General features: G+C 41.5%; 2 protein-coding genes across 5 annotated transcripts; one reads left to right on the top strand and one right to left on the bottom strand.

The window, feature by feature from the left end:
* Window positions 1-594: 594 nt before the first annotated feature.
* SLU7 (SLU7 homolog, splicing factor) lies at window positions 595-11,757 on the bottom strand. 4 transcript variants are annotated; one of them, XM_063413428.1, is made up of 16 exons: window positions 11,692-11,757; window positions 11,094-11,291; window positions 10,331-10,484; window positions 9,992-10,072; window positions 9,256-9,420; window positions 9,044-9,109; window positions 7,645-7,692; window positions 7,016-7,147; window positions 6,658-6,755; window positions 5,198-5,265; window positions 4,866-5,005; window positions 3,968-4,129; window positions 3,434-3,538; window positions 3,179-3,253; window positions 2,829-2,933; window positions 595-1,920 (listed from the first exon to the last, which is right to left on the bottom strand). In XM_063413428.1, exons 2-16 carry the CDS (start codon window positions 11,255-11,257, stop codon window positions 1,741-1,743), a joined length of 1,743 nt encoding a protein of 580 aa, XP_063269498.1. In that variant the 5' UTR covers window positions 11,258-11,291; window positions 11,692-11,757; the 3' UTR covers window positions 595-1,740. The 4 variants fall into 4 exon arrangements, with proteins under 4 accessions (XP_063269498.1, XP_063269500.1, XP_063269499.1 ...); XM_063413430.1 differs by having other exon boundaries at window positions 11,094-11,285; window positions 11,691-11,737; XM_063413429.1 differs by lacking the exon at window positions 11,692-11,757 and adding an exon at window positions 11,453-11,622.
* Window positions 11,758-11,863: 106 nt separating this feature from the next.
* Window positions 11,864-16,113, top strand: PTTG1 (PTTG1 regulator of sister chromatid separation, securin). The gene is made up of 6 exons (XM_063413432.1): window positions 11,864-11,976; window positions 12,725-12,827; window positions 13,137-13,315; window positions 14,128-14,206; window positions 14,948-15,097; window positions 15,961-16,113. Exons 2-6 carry the CDS (start codon window positions 12,746-12,748, stop codon window positions 16,038-16,040), a joined length of 570 nt encoding a protein of 189 aa, XP_063269502.1. The 5' UTR covers window positions 11,864-11,976; window positions 12,725-12,745; the 3' UTR covers window positions 16,041-16,113.
* Window positions 16,114-16,402: the final 289 nt, after the last annotated feature.

Raw genomic sequence — 16,402 nt, 5'->3', positions numbered from 1 at the left:
CTAGAAATGTATGCATGAGGTTTTTTTAAATCATCAGATAAATGTAGCAGCTGTTTAAGAACAAGTCTCAGGATAACACACTGTACTCTCAAGGTTAAAATAAATAACCTGACAACCCTTTAAAGGAGCTCTCTTCCTTTACAGTCCACACTGAAGATCTGGCAAGGATCAACTATTGCCCCAAGTGCTTGGGTTTGACTCCTTGGTGAAATCTAAGTATTCTAAATTTAGGACTGAATTTTAATCCCTGAACAATCACTTCACATAAATTGAGGAGAGACTTGATGTATTAAGTTTCCATGCAGTCAATCCACAGCTTAGTTAGTTTTGAAATTTCCTTTGTGTTATTTCCTGTGTTATTCCTGAATTACCTCCTTTATAAAGAATAAAGTCTTTCAGACTTAACTTTTTTTTAGACTAAACTGCAGCTTTGAGAAAGGTATGTAAATAGCTTAAGGAAACCTTCTGACAGCTCCTCTTCCCTCAAACTGAACTTGGCACTGAGCAAGCCAACAGCAGTTGCAGGACATGCTGGCACAGGTCCTACAGCCCTGAGCAGAAGACACCTCACAGTTCAAACCAGCTAATGCAGAGTTTGCTCAAAATACTCAAAATTTAATCACCAATGAGAATATCACATATTGTATTAATACAGAGCTACACTGCAGACCAGGGCAGAATTGCCATCATTGGCATCAGTGTGCCAAATCAAAACAGTCAGCCCTCAAAGTGTCTGTGAAATCACACAGGACACACAGAGGTGTTTTGTGTGTGTAATCATTTGTGGAAAAGAGCAGTTTCTCCTTGGAAAGACAGCTTAAGCCTCAACAGAAGTAATTCCCAAGCCTTCCAAATCTGAAGTCATGCTGTGCAGTTTTTTACCCAGTTCTTCAACTTTTATTATTAACAGGGGAAACCTCCCAGTTTAAGGACTAATATTGCCAAATCCAAGCAGATGCTGCTTCACATTCTCACATGGGATTAGAGCCTGACCCTTGGTGTCACACCATGTAACAGGATACTGTTATCAAAAGGAAACCCAAGAACTCAGATCTTTGCAATTGAGATTTCGGTGGAAATACATCAGAAGTAACAACTGGAATTTAAAACTCAATAGGCAGATTCTCCTATCCCTTTCCTTTAAAAGGCTAGACAGCATTTAAGAACTTTATATTGATTTAACCAGAACAAAGCAATTCATTTTACATTTCCAAAGTGCTTGTTGCAAAGTGATCAAGAAACTATGTATTTTTACAGTCATGAGACAGGCTTTACAAATAAGAAGCTCTAGTAGCAGTTGTGTCCATTTTTTGCCAATAATTTTTGTTCTACGTTGACACCTGCTGACCATTTCTTCTGACTAGTCCCTTTTACTGTATCACAACTTTATGCATTAGTTGGCCATATAAATATATATACACACATATATATTAGCTGGCCAAATAAAGCCAGGATTTCAGTCAGATCTCCTTCAAGAACTTACAGAGTAGGTGTATATATTTTATCATACATATGTTATTTATATGTGTGTATATATGTGCCTGTATCCATACATACACACACATTTACAAAACTCCAGGAAGTACGAGACTCCTCATGTCTGCTGAAAGAAGCTTTCAGAAATTTCTTCAGAGTACAAAAGGGTTTTTGCCTCTTTTAGACATGTGCAAGGGAATCAAGAGTCCATAGAGTTGTAAACAACTGTGGAAAAAGCCTTGTGTGCTGGAATGATGCCTGTGACTACTGCCCAAGGAAAGAGGCCATGGGGTCGTCAGGTCTCTGCCGCTTCATCCTGTAGGCCTCCATCTCCTCCTCTGTTGGCTCCCTGGCTTCATACTGGCTGTTGTACGGCCTCTTCCTCTCATCCAGCTGCATGATTTCTTTGATGTGCAGAAGTCGAGCTTCTTCAGCGTTCAGAGCCTGAAATGAGAGCAAAGGGAATCAAAAATTCTGCAATGAAAGTTAAACAAATACACCCCAGCAATGAAGGTTTGTCTTGGATTCTCATATGATGGACAAGAAGCAAGCACAAGGGCAGGATAAGCAATGCACACCCAGAGCACATTTCACTTAATGATCATCTTTTAGTGTTTAATATAAAATGATGGTAAAATGCCACTTAGTAAACAAGACACTTTCATCTCTTTCCAAATGTCAAAATCAAGTAAAAAACTCTCAGCATTTACCTAAAATACAACTGTGACCTAGCAAGTACAAATGAATTGTTTGTTATTTTTTGTTGTGTTTGGGGTTTTTATTTTTAAATGCTTTGTGCTATCTCACTCCTCAAATTACTGCTGTTGCTACTGGAATAGAAGTTGCATTTGTACCCTGCTTTAATTAGCCACGGCTTTAATAGGTTTCCTCTCAGAGCAGTTCAAGGCAGGCTGCTGTGCCCTGGGAGCACAGCTCAGCCCTGGCTTGGGGCAAGGATTTATCACATCAACCACAGACTGGGCCAAGCCTGGGATACAGAGTGCCAGGGTTTGACACTGCCTTTGATCTCTCCATCTTTCTTCAATACACAAATTATTGTGTTCTGCAGGGTCTTTTATAGACCTACAGGTGTAATAGGTGCCTAGACATGAAATGTTCTAAGTTATCTAAATCAAGTCTTTCAAAACTAAATGTTTATTGAAGGTTTGCCTGAGGAATAGGGGATAGACTTTAGAACATCTAACAGCATTTTCAATTGAATTTAGCTCAAAATTAGCATCAAACTACCCCATAGTATATCACTAAGGACTACATTATAGGCTTCATAAAACTGATGCTGTAAAATCTGTCCTGTTCCTTTTGCCACAAAGCCACTGAAGATTATAGTGTACCTTTTTCAGCTTTTCTTGCTTCTTTTTCTCTTCACCCTCACTGTCAGAATTTGAGCTCTTCTTGTGCTTCTTCTTTTTCTTCTCTTTCTGTTTCTCTTGGTGGATCTGGAAGGTGGGAAACAAGTTACTATTAAGATTCCACTTGCCAAAATGAATAATGCCCAAACCACAAAATCCAAACTTCTATTAATGCTATTTGAGAGCTTAGTTTTCAATGGAGATGTTAATGCTCTAATAATGCATTCTAATAATGCACGTCTAGTAATTTCCAGGCTTATTATGACTGCACAGAATTTTGTAGTTAAAATGTTGAGAAGTATCTGTCTTCCTGAGAAGGGGAAACATCCTACCTCCATTAGTGTTTTGGGTTTTGTCATGTGTTCTTCCTCCTCAGGCTGCTCTTCCATTAAACTTGCCTCTGTATTCTGTACAACAAGAACAAGGATACCCTGTTACTGACCACATCTGAAAGGGGAAGGACAAAACTAATCCCACAAATTGCTAAAAAACCAACCTCCCCCAAAAAGCAAAACAGTCTAAACCTTAAGTAAGGAATATAAATGCTTTTTAGCTCTTTCCACTTGAATGAACAAGAGAATACTTACAGCAATTTCTTTCCCAGCTTCTCCAGTACAGTAGGAGAACTTGACAAAGGAGTGACAGCACTTGTAACCCCACTTGCCTTCTTTCCAGTATGAACCCCAAATGCACTGCAAGAGAACACAGCATACAGTTACTCCTGGAAGAGGCAGGCTCAATTTTACCCCTGAGCTGATATCCTGGTAAGTAAATTACTCAAACAGTCCAAAAGGAAGTTAACAGAAATACTTTTGCTATTTTACATGAGCCTTACAGGTACACTGTCAATCAAACAACCACAACAGAATGTGGTGAACTTATATGCAAAGTGGAAGGTGAACAGAGTAACTTCCCCTCTAGTTTAAGATTGCCATGGCAACTCTTCAAATTCACATCAAAACAATGACAATTTGAACTTTCTCCTTAGCAGAAAAAGGAGAGTGTCACATTGAGACAGGAGAAATATATTTGGTGTATTAATTATATTGTACTGCATCCTAATATACCTCCAATGGGATGGTATTCAATTTTAAAAAATTTTAACACAACCTAGGACTTACTGTGTGGTTGTTGATCTTCACATCCTCTTCATACTTGGAACAAGCAATAGCTTTCTCCTGTCCTTTGATGACTGTTCCATGCCTAGAATACTCTACATAATCTTCTGTTTGAGCTAACAGCAGTTCAGCTGGAGGGGCATCTAAATGTTCTTGTCCTCCATACTAAAATGCAAATAGAAATGACATATAATATTTTTGAAAAAAAGCCATCTTTTATACAGTTAACCAAACATTTCAAAAGCAGCACCTTTGGTACTTTGTCAAGCAGGCACAAAAGTGGACAGACACAGTTTAATTTTTAGTGAAGAGTTAAGACAGAAATACATCATCTCATATGGCCTGTGTGGTGTCTTTTGGTGTTTAGTTTTGTGAGGCTTTTGGTGTGCATGTGGTCTTTTGTTGTATTTTTTGTTTGCTTGTTTTTGTTTTGTTTTATGCTTGGAGAATGACAACAATGATAGCCCTCACTCAAAGCAAAAAAAATTTTAGTGACCAAGCTGTCCAAACTTGAATGTTGACACAGTTAGAATATAAATGGATTATTTAGTTCTTTTTCAGTTGTCCAAGAAACAAGTTGCAAATATAAAATAAGTGTTTATCTAAAAGACCGTACCCAAAATTTGAGTCAGAAAGAAATTCAGATTTTTTTGGTGGAGAAATTCTGACAGTTAAGGGAAGAGCTCCCAATAATATAAATACCAGCAGACCTTCAAAGGTCCCTATACTAAATAATACAATTCATCAATTGATGAGATAGTGTATAAATATAAAAATATTTTAAGTCTAAGCTGCTGAGGACAGCTGATGCCCTGTCACATAGGATTAGTAATCTGACTTGTTCCCCAAGACCCAGACTTCCAACTCAATAGAATCCCTCTTAAATAAACTCACTTATTACCTTTTCTAGGATGCTTTCTTTCTGCTGTGCTTTGAAGTCTTCTTTTTTCACTTTGAAAGATTTATAAAGGAGCTCCAATTTTGTAGGGTCTGCTTGAAGATGAACTTCAGAGCCTTTGTCATAAGCCTCCCAGGCAAACACTGTGCACACAAGAGGTTTTACTCAATACTTACTCTAAAACTGACATACACATTCAAATCACATTCTTTGAAGCAATCTGAAAGAAGGCCTCTATCTAAATGATTTACTTATTTCTCTTTTGCAAGAAAGCAGCATTGTTAAGCATTTTAAGTAATTTTCCTTCCAAAAACCCCAACCCCAACCCCACTTACGCTGTGTCTGTGCCATTGAAATGGTGTCGCCTGTGTAGCGAACGAAGTTGTCACCTGCATAACCAACTCTGCAGAAAAGAACACAATTCTTAGCATTTGTAATGTGATTTCCTCTTACATACAAACATAAAAGTGCAACAGGCAAGTACAAATTCTCCTGTGCACTAGGAGTTAAGAACAGAAGAAGAAGGTGCTCTCAACTCAATATATGAAACAAAAACCTGTAAAGCCATGAAAGCACTGGGCAGCCACTCAAAAACTGTGCTGCGTTCACAGGGACACAGGACACACACCTGAAGTTCTGTCTGAGATGCCAAGCACTAGAAGTGAAACTTGTACCTAATTACACAATAAATAAACACATACAACTGTATATTCCAGCACAGTGTATATCACTGTGATATTCCAGCACAGTGACTCACTTCTGGATTTTGACTCTTCAATTCAGACCTGGCGTATTTGGCTGAGCTAAAGAAAGCCTTTACTGCTCTCAGTACTGAGCTGAGACCCTTGTGCACAGCCCTTGAAGAGATGCACAGTCAGTACATGAAACACACACTGAGGATCAAATAATGCCAGCAATCCAATTCCCCCTCCTTTCATCTTCCCAAAGCCACTCTGAAAAATTTACAGTCTGCAAGGCTGTGGCAGAAACTTAGATTCAACAAAGGTCAAATTATGACTTCAGAGAGAAGCAAAAGCATCTGCATCTAAAAAAAAGAATTGACTGGCAGTGCTCTAGCTGGGGCGCAAGGAGAGGTGTAAAGAGCATTATTTGCTGTCATTTAGGTACTGCCATTCTCCTTTAGGCAGTGAGCTAATCTAATTCCTGTTCTCTGAATCCATGTTTTACTCACAGCCTGTCTGCTCTGTACATTCCCAGCACAACACAAGTCAAGTGCCTGACCTGAGGTTTAAGGGAGACGGCCAATGTGCAGCCAGAAGCCAGCCTTAATTAAAACAACTTTAATTAGGCTATCTGGACAATGCCAAAGCTTTCACACCTTCTCTATGCAGAATCCATTAATACAGGAGATCTTACTCCTAATTCAGATATTATGTTCGGTACCACAAACACATCATGCTAGTCTCCAGAACCAAGGGATAAAGTTTAAGATTTGGTTATTGAAATATTTTACATAAATATAATTATTGTTTACAGGCATCACCTCTGGATGCAGCAGTGCCCTAGTCCTTGTACAGATAATTACACTAAACCATGGTCCACACATCCCTGGAGATTAAGGATCAGTCAGATCACAAATATCACTTTTATATACTAAACCAAAATGTACTTCTAAATAAAACAGAGTTTTTTTCCAGGTTTACTAATATGTGTATACATAACTGACTACAGATTCATTCACTAAAGGACATGCAGGTAAAAGAAAATATAAAACTATTAATCTCAGTTTTAAGAATTTTGTTGGATACACAAGCATGACCTCATTTTTACTTACTCATCTGGATTCTTGCCTGTGTTGGCATAAGGATTCTCCCTCATTGCTCTTGTTTTGGGATCATAATATGCAGAGTTTGGATCGAGATTCCTCAGGTACTAGGGAAAAAAAAACCAACATAAAAGGTACTTAATATTTATGATTTTAAAAGAACTGAGGTTACTCCTGCACCCTCCAGTTTAGATGTTTTAAGAAGCTCTATCTATGCAAAAGGATGACCTTGAAGAAGTAACAAGGGTAGGAACAGAACTGAGAATAGACCTTAACTTCCAACCTCCACAAACAGAGTCATTAATAACTGAGTGTACCATTTGCTGAAATTAACTCCCAAGAACACTGTAGAGAATTCTTTACTCACTTTGGCAATGTCTTCTCGGATACGCAGATTTCGGACTGTGATGCGTCTCTTGGAGTCAAAGTTCTGCCCGGGCATGTCTATGTCATCTGCGTATTTGTCTTCGTCCTCATCTTCACTGTTATGATCTCTTTCCTGAGGAGAAATGGAAAATTTCTAACTAAAAGAGTTCCTTCACTCTGGAGACACGTACCAGAACCTGATTTTAGTGTTTCCTTAAAGTTCTGCAATCCCTGTAGTTAGGATGTGGCACAGTTTACCTGTGCTTAAGTGTGCTCTCAGGCTAATCTAACACTCAACACTTCAGAAGCACTCTTGTTAAAGAATCTTCACTTCCTTCTATGGAAATAGTTATCAGAACATAACTACGATGATATTAACAAAACAGTTATTTTGGTCAAAATATACCACATGTTAAAATCTAGTTATGTGCTCGCATCTTTAAGATTTGACAACAGATAGAAATTAAACCAAAAAGCCTCTTTATGAAATCCAGCAACCTCTGCCCAAAGATGATCTAGGCAGTGGCATGGAGACAACATTCAAACCCTTGTGCCACCCTTGTTTTACTGTTCCACTAACTACAGGTTCTTTCTTTGCCCCTGGTGTGATGCAGTGGGTAATCATCTTACTGTCTGTGAATTTGATTCCTCTTCTCCCCACTGGTGTCTTGGGGAGTTCTGCAGCAAACAAAGAGCACGTCAGCAGAGAAGACAAGACAGTGCAAAAAGGCAAGATGGCAGGGATACAGAGGGCAATCAAAGCAGAGCTTCATGCTGGATACAAAATACAATTTACCACTGGCCCCAAATGCAGAAAAACTGCTACATAACATTCTAGGAAAATGCTCTTAGCTGTCCCTGTGACAGACACACGTTGCAGAAGTTTTCAACAACAAAATTTCTAATTCTTTGCAAAAACAGCAAATTCTAAAACTGTTGCTGTTATTTAGAGCTTGTTATGCCTTTGAACACTGAGGATTTAGACAATAACATTTCATATAGAAATGTAACCAAGTTTCAACTCTGAAAGCTTAAAAAAGAATTAAGGAGCTGTGTATTCAAGAATTTAGTCAAGATCTACAGGAACACTAAGCACAAAACAGAAGGCAGAATTTAAGTTTGACAAACACAGCCACTTTTTTTTTTTTTTTTAACCTGCTTAGTCTTTAAACTGAAAAACATCTGCAGCAATAAAGATGGGAAGAGCTGTGAGCCCTGGGCACAGACCAGCAACTGGCCAGCACTGATTCTGCAAATCAGTCTCAGTCCTCTCCCTCAGACACAGCTCTTAAATTTCAAACACACTTTTCTTACAGTTCCATTTGAATAGCAGTAGGTATACAGAAGCCAGCAGTGTTTGCTTCATAAAATGGGCATGAAAAGAGGAAGAATCTCTCCTACTGGGGAGGTCAAAGCACTGCAGTTTGGGCTGGGCGGCAGATTGAGTTCACTGTGCCATCTAGTGACGACCCACGAGGGGACAGCACAGCCTCTGCAAGGAGGCTTTAAAAAACCTACTTCTGACCAGCAGCAGTCTTTATTTTTCTCCTCATTTTGTAAGTTACTGCACAGTGATTTTATCTTAAAACAAATTGCTTCTTCTTAAGGAAACACCTTCCTATCCCAATTTATATTAAACATTACTAAATCAATGTACAGTCATCACCTCAGGGCCAGTCAGACTGTACCAATCTTTAAATACAAGGAAAGCATTTCAGGATATGAAAGAAAGTTACTACATGGAAAACAAGCTCTTCTGACCCAAAATTCCATGCCATTTATTTCAGCAACAGTAATAATCACACAGAATTTCTGCCTATAAGGGGAACACAAAGCAATTCTCATTTGAAAAAAGATGCTTCAAGTTCTTGAGTGTGACACGGAACATGCTAGGAAAACCTTTAAATTATTGAAGGGCATAAAACCCAACAGCAGACCCTGTATAGAGAGTAAAAGAGTTAGAAACCAGAAATAATCTGTTCTATATTTTTTCAGCCTAAGCAAAAATAAATTAGGTAAATTTACTTACCACTTGCTCCAGCTTCCCTGATGCCAACTCCTCCTGAAGCTTCTGAGCTTTCAGTGTACGTTTGGCCTGTGCAGCACGAAAATGCGTTTGTTTAAATATTTATTTTCAGCACCAGCTCTAACATCAACAGAGCACATTACAAGTGTCCCTCCTTCCAGCCCAGCCACACCAAACACCAACTCTCTGCCCAGTAAATCCCAGCACCTACTCACCAAATCGACCTTGGAGTACTCCTCCACGATTTTCATGTGCTCCTCTGGGTTGTACCCATTCCAGCGGTCTCGCTTCCCGTCGTAGTCGAACATCAGCTGCGGCTGCACGTGCTCATCTGGGGCAATGTTCATCCCTGTGTATTTTGCTCCAACTTTCCTGGGTCTCTAAAAGGAAAATAAAATGGTTAGATCAGTCTGTTAGCTTACTCACACATGCCTTTAAAAATACTGTCAATCAAGCTCCTCTAAAGCAAGTTAAATTCAGTGCTGTGTGTTGTAAATAAATGCAAGCAGTTCTGCACTTTTATGTAAAACAACTGACTTCAAACTTCAAACTTTCTCTTTTTACAAACAAATTCTTGTTTGTATTTTCTACAATTAAGAAAGCAATTAAAACAATTTCTGGAGGTGGCTTATACCTGAAATGAAGCAGAAAGACAGACACAACAGCGCTTGAGTTAATGCAATTAATAAAAATGTACCGTTTTCACCTATTATTTCAGATCTTATTACAAACAGAACTGATGGATGACACACTGAATTGTATCACTTTCCCCCTTCACCTTTCCTACATAAAAATTTCTTTAGAAATTTCTAGGCCACCTCTCACTATGTGTAACATTTTTCAAAACAGCTTCTCCAAACCCAGTATTTCATCTACAGCCAGCTGTATTCCACACAGATTAACCCTCCCATGGCATTCAAAGCCATTAAGACATGAACAAGTGCAGCTCACCTCCATGCAGTCCTTCTTCTTGTGTGTGAGAGCCCCGCAGTTCTCACAGGCTCCCTTGCGGTACCTGGTGGCCACAGCGTGCTGAGGGGACACAAGGGCAGAGTTGGGGACACTCACAGTCACAGCAGGGCTCCCAGTAACAAGTTCATATTTTCAACACCACTCAAGTGTGCATGCCTTCCCCACAGCCCACACATGTGTTTTATCACCAGAATATTTGCATTATTATTCAGATTTGCCTGCTGAATAGAAATTCCTGCCCCTCTCAAAACCACAGAACCAGAAATCTCCTCAAATCAACCCCAAATCCTTCTTTCCTGAGAACAGCATTGTGCATACCTCCTGAACTCCTCGTTTGTACCAGTCTCCAGAGGAGTTGTACTGTTTCTGCTTCTCTGGCTGAGGTCTCTGATGCTTCAGGGTGGGTCTTTTTGAAGGATCTATGTACCACGGTACTGAGGAGATGTACTGAGGAATGTGAGGGTTGATGTCTCTGTAAAAGATTTTGTGCAGTGAACACATGGCACAGGGAAAAAACCCAAAATAACTCAGTCCAACAAACCTTCACATTAAAATTCAAGTGCTTTAGGAGTGATAATAAATAATGAAGCTGGTACAATGCACTTCAAAATAAATTCTCAGCTTGATAAACACAGACTTTGAGATTTTGTTGCCACCTAATTCAACTAAACTCCTGCCTTCAAATCAAGAGGCTGAGTCTGTGTAATGTTATTGAGAAAAAAATTAGCAGCACTTCTCAGAAGCAACAAGACCTGTAAAAGCAAGAGAGAGGCAACAGATGTGGTACATGGTGAAAGACCCCTGTACTATGTTCTGCCCACTTTTAAAATACCATGTTATTAGCTTCATGGATTGGGCTTTTTAGCAGAACTGTCAGTACCTCACAGAAATAAACATCGAACCTACATTTTTCTAGAAAATATCTCATTACTGGAAGATTAAGACAAAGTTCAACTATTTACTTCTACAGGGACTCACACTGAAATCATGTGCTACCCTCACAATTGTTCTGTAACCACAACAGGAAAAGACATTTTTTCCTCAGCAGCTTTAGAATAACCACAGCTTTAGTAAAACATACTTTCCCTCTTCATCCACTTCAGCCGGTGCATTTCCTAGTTTTCTCTGTTCTTCTAATTCTTTCTTTTTCCTCCAATCTTCCCTTGTCATCTTCTTTGGTTCCTCCAGGCTCACATCATTTGCCCCTCCTGCAGGAGGGGCGTTCGCTACCGCGCCTGAGGCCATTTGGGCTTTTTTCGTTAGCAAAAAAACCAAAACCCTAGAAGACAAAAGAAAAGCTTTACAGATCAATACTCTCTGCCATCGCAGCTCTTCAACGTGATTTTGTGTCACTCAGTGAAATGAGGAAGTCCATATTATCCATTCCTGACGTACCTCTGTGCTGAAAAATAAGCCCCAATGCCGAAACCACAAAATTACCTTATTGTGTACGTGAGACCCGGGCCTGCGCCGAGCCCGGAAGAGACGCGAGAGAACCGCGGGGAACCGCGCCAGGCCCGGCCGGGGGACACCGGCACTTGCTCCGAGCCTACAGCAGCCACCCTCTCGGGTCCGGGTCCGGGTCCGGGTCCGGGTCCGGGTCCCGGTCCCGGTCCCGGTCCCGGTCCCGATCCCGATCCCGGTCCCACTCCCGGTCCCGATCCCCCCTCGCTGTTTACCTGCCAGGCCGCCGCTCCGCCCCACAATGCCCCGCGGCCGCGCTCACTTCCGGGGCGGAGCCACTTCCAGTGTCCGCTCCGCCCCGCCCCTGAGCTCGCGTGCGGCGGCGCGCGCACGGCGCGCTCAGCCAATCAGCTGCCGCGCGTGGGTCGAAGCGGCCAATGGGCGGCTCGGGGCCGGTTTAAAAGGTGGCGCCGTTGGAGCAGGGGGTGCCCTGGTGCGTCTGAGGGGTTTGGGTTTAGTGTTTCTGCTCTCTAGCCTCTCCTGTGCTGTCGTTTTCTGAGGTGAGCTTGAGAGTTCGGGGGTAGGGCCGGTCTGGGACTGTGAAACTTGCTTCAAGCTGTGCAAAGAAAAGGAGTTTCGCCCAGAGAAAGGCAGTAAAGCTGGGGAAGGGTTTGGAGCGCAAGTCTGATGAGTTGTTGGGGGGTGGGCGTGCTCAGCCTGCAGAGCAGGCTTCCTTATCGCTCGCTATAATCACCTGCAAGGAGGTTGCAGGCAGGTGGAGATCGGTGTTTCCTTTCAGGCAGCCAGCAAAAGGGTGAAAAGTCATAGCATCAAGCCGTACTGTTTGCCATCAGGAAGAATTCCTGGCCGAAAGGGTGGCTAGACGTTAGAACGGGCTGCCCGGGGGGCTGGGGAGTCACTGTCCCTGGAGGAAAGGCTGGCTGTGACGCACTGTATCGTGGTGTGGTTGGCATGGTGGTGTTTAGGTTGGGCTCGGTTATTTAGAGATCTTTTCTAGCCTCAATGACTGTGATCCTGCGTTTTCCTGCAGATCTCTTTAATGGGGAATTGCTTGCTCACCTGTGTAATGGCAGCGATGAGCACAATGCAGGAGCACCAATAGTGCCCTCAGACCTGCGGGTCTCTAGCTGAACTGCTGTATAATGGTGGGAAGTAGGGGTTTGTTTCCTTGTCTAGAGGCCAGTACGTGATAGCTCTGATGTTTTTAAAGGGACTTGCTTAAGAAGTGTTTTGTGATGAGACAAATGACAAAAAGTGTTTTCCGTTTTTTATCTATGGACTCTACAGGGTAGTCTCATCAATCTGAAGATGGCAACTCTGATCTTTGTTGATCAGGAGAATGGTGAACTTCATGCTCCCAAGAGTCAGCTGAAGCTCCACTCAGGTTCTTGTGCGTATTTGCTGCCCTGTTCACTAAGGGATTGAGTGAAGGGCATAAATCACATTTTGTTATTCACTGTTTTTAATGGTAATAGTTTTCTATTCAGAAATCCACTTACCAACCAATTCTTCCAAGCTCATCAGTTAGTATAACATTGAAGATAGCTCTGTGCTTGTTGTCCTAAGTGTGGTTTATCTTATGAGTTATAGGTGGTGAGCAGTGATTTCCATGACAGCTAGTTTTCCAGCATGTGCATTTACTTAGGCAAGCTTTAATGTTGCTGAAGTTTGCTTTTTTTCTTCCCCCTCCCCATTCCAGCAAAAGTGCTAGCTGAAAGAACACAAGTTAACACTCCACTTCCTAAGAAAGTCATCAGCACTTCTCCAGTCACATCTCGCTCTGTCAGAAAGGCTCTTGGAAATGTGAATAAAACTGAAGGAGTCATGAGCAAGGTGGATAAGATAAAACAGAAAAGTCAGCCTTGCACTGTGAACAAAGTGAGTACAACACACTTATGCTGGGGAGGAGGGGAAATCATAATTTTCCTGCTGTTGTGGATTAATTCTGACATAATTAAGAACCACACAAGTGCTCCCTTACTCCCTCCTTAATGGGATAGGGAGAGACAACTGGAAGGGTGAATGTGAGAAAAATAATAGGCTGAGATTAAGGCAAATTAGTAATTAAAAATCTCATGAAAAACAAACCCAATTCCCTGCCACCAGTTGACTAATGCCTTGCCAGCCCCAGAGCAGTGGTAGCCCTGCTTTCCCGCCAGTTTTCCTTGCGGAGATGTTGTGCAGTGTGGGATATTCCTCTGGGAGGACTGTGCACTCCCAGCCTCCTCACTGGTGGGGTTGTGAGAAGCAGAGAGGGCCTGGCCTGTGTGAACTCTGCTTGGCAGTAGCTGAAAAAGCTGTGTATCACTGCCATTTTCATCATAAATCCAAAGCATGGGTTCATAAGAATTGCTAGGAAGAAAAATAACTCTGTCCTACCTAAAGAACCACCTATGTAGATGGTTCTAAAGAAAACAGTCTGAGTTAATGCCTTACCCACATCCTAGGAGTTACCTGTTCTAGTGCAGTCATCTCTTACCACCACATACAGAACTGCACTACATAAACTCAGCTGAAACACTTGCCCATTTTCATCTTATTTGTGTTCAAGGCATTAGAATTTTAAGTCTGACTGAGCAAAGTATGACAGGTATGCTTGTCTGTAAACCTGAACAGCACAAGAAAGCCACTACAAATATTCTACAGTAGCTCAAATAACGTTATTTCCTCTTTTTATGGCTAACAAAAAGACTGGATTAGAAAGCTGCCATACAGTGGCTGAAGAAGATTGGCCAGAAATAGAAAATATGTTTCCTTCAGATCCTCAAGGTAAGAACTATTGATGTAATTATTAAAATTAGCAATAAGGCTTTCATGGGTGGTGGCGTTGTTCTAAGAATTTGTCCAAGCTACTGTGGCACACAAGCCAGCATTGCATTTCTCCTGAGTCCCTTCTGAAACATCAGGGGGCTTGCTGCTTCTGAAATACTTAAACAGGAATGAGGTGGTGTTTCTAACAGTAATGGCTGTGCCTCAGGTTTGTTATTCTGAGTCTCTCATTGTGGTGACAGGAAACAAGTTCCAAATAACCATGTATTAGCTTTGTAGTTAATTAAATAGTGACTAATATTAAAATAAGTATAAATAGTATTGAATGGACAATGAAATACAGAAGAGTATGTGCCAAGATGATTTGTAACTGAAGAGATTCCTGCTGCTGTAGGATGTAATAGCTGAAGATGAAACTTCTAAAGCTGTTCTTAGGCCAGCCCATTTTAGATATTCTAGCTCAGTCCTTCAAAGTGTGTTCCTAAAGCTTTCCTCTTCATGTGGATGTGTGTGAAAACTACTGTGCCAAAGACTGTGGTGTTGATGAAATATATATGCTTTGCTTGCTGAAGTTACTAACTGCATTACATTATCAGTTCTGTAGAGCAGTCTAGTGTTTTCAAGATGTAACTGCAAGTAAATAAGATGAGGCTGATGTTTTAGATGGGCTCCTATTTCATTTAGTCTAGAAGAGTTTGCAGCTTCCCAGGCTACTGCACACTTACAGTCTTTCTTAAACAGACTTTGAGAGTTTTGATCTTCCTGAAGAATACAAACTCAGCAATATCAACCTGTGTGGTGTTCCCCTGATGGTATTTGAAAGGACATATGACAGATGTGTGAGCATGGTTCCTTCACCTGTGAAGATTGAAGAGATTTCCTGGGAATCCAGTAAGTGGAAACTTTGCATGATTTTCAGTGCACACAATGCTCATCAGTGGGTAGGGCAAAAAGCCAGTTGAAGACAGCAGTGAGTTGCTGTTGCTGTCTGAGCTACCAGAGCAGTACACCAGTATCAAACAGCTTCTGCTGTGGCTTAAACCAGCTGCAGCCAAGCACCACACAACTGCTCACTTGCTCCCCTGCTGTGGGATGGGGAGGAAATCAGAGGAGATGTGAAAACACTCCTGCTTTGAGATAAAAGCACTTTTGGTAACTAAAGCAAAAACCATGCATTTAAGAAAAGCAAGACAAGGAATTCATTCAGTTCCCATCAGCAGGTGTTCAGCATCCTCACAACAGCAGAGCTCCATCACATGCAGTGGTGGCTTGGGAAGTGCCATAATTCCAAATGTCCCTCCTTTCTTCTCCCAGCTTTATCTGCTGAGCATGGCACTGTATGGTCTGGGATATCCCCTGGGCCTGTTGGGGTCACCTCTTGTGGCTGTGCTCCCTTCCAGATGCTTGAGCACTCCCAGCCTTCTCACTGGTGGGGTGAGCAGCAGAAAAGGCTCTGCTGAGCAGTGCTCACACAACTAAACCATCCCTGAATTATCCGCAGTGCTTCCAGCACAAAGCCAAAGCACAGCCCCTACTGGTGGCTGTAAAGAAAATTACCCAGTGAAAAGCAGTACCCTGAGCAATCTTTTGTGGTGCATTGTAAACTGATCAGTTAGGTGGCATTGGCTTATACAATGAAGCGATATTTCCCTTGCTTATTCAACAGGTTTATGCTGAGCTGCTGGGAGCTACCTTATTATGTTAGTGTGCATTCTGAGTTTGAGAAACTGATTTGATTTATTTCTAACTTCCAGACTTGCTACAATCAACTGCTGACTTCCTTGCTACCCTGGATGAGATCATTGACATGCCACCTCCAAATTATAATGTTTAGTGTGTGCGCTCAAGTTTCTTTTGAGGTCAAATTTCATATAGTTCTATATTTCAATAAAGACTAGTTTAACTTATATACTCTTGTGCTTGTTCTTTCTCAGTGAGCCCAAGATGTAGGCAGTGAAATAGAGCTTTGAGGAGGAGGTTATCTGACAGGCAGGCAAAGCAGAGCCTGGATAAGCTTCTAAGCAAGGCTGTGATGCATTGTTGTCACCCATATCTAGGAGGTGGTACCTGCTGGTTGGAGTGTGTGTGATAGGTTGAAATCCTCCCGACCTCACTGCTGAGCTTGATCCAGTAAACATCCAGTAAAGCAAGGGCTTGAAGCAGTTTGTATATCTAGTGTTAAGTTAGCCCTAGAGC

The sequence above is a fragment of the Prinia subflava genome, chromosome 16 (genome assembly GCF_021018805.1).
Source record: "Prinia subflava isolate CZ2003 ecotype Zambia chromosome 16, Cam_Psub_1.2, whole genome shotgun sequence".
Classification (NCBI taxonomy): Eukaryota; Metazoa; Chordata; class Aves; order Passeriformes; family Cisticolidae; genus Prinia; species Prinia subflava.
This window is presented reverse-complemented; position numbering and strand designations above follow the sequence as displayed.

Coding starts and splice junctions, on each gene's coding strand:
- SLU7 (XM_063413428.1), bottom strand. CDS start 11,257: ATGGCCTCAGGCGCGGTAGCGAACGCCCCTCCTGCAGGAGGGGCAAAT. Junction 10,485..11,093: donor GAAGTGGATGAAGAGGGAAA/GTATGTTTTACT, acceptor AATCTTTTACAG/AGACATCAACCCTCACATTC. Junction 5,006..5,197: donor TTCAATGGCACAGACACAGC/GTAAGTGGGGTT, acceptor TTGTGTGCACAG/TGTTTGCCTGGGAGGCTTAT.
- PTTG1 (XM_063413432.1), top strand. CDS start 12,746: ATGGCAACTCTGATCTTTGTTGATCAGGAGAATGGTGAACTTCATGCT. Junction 13,316..14,127: donor AGCCTTGCACTGTGAACAAA/GTGAGTACAACA, acceptor GCTAACAAAAAG/ACTGGATTAGAAAGCTGCCA. Junction 14,207..14,947: donor GTTTCCTTCAGATCCTCAAG/GTAAGAACTATT, acceptor TTTCTTAAACAG/ACTTTGAGAGTTTTGATCTT.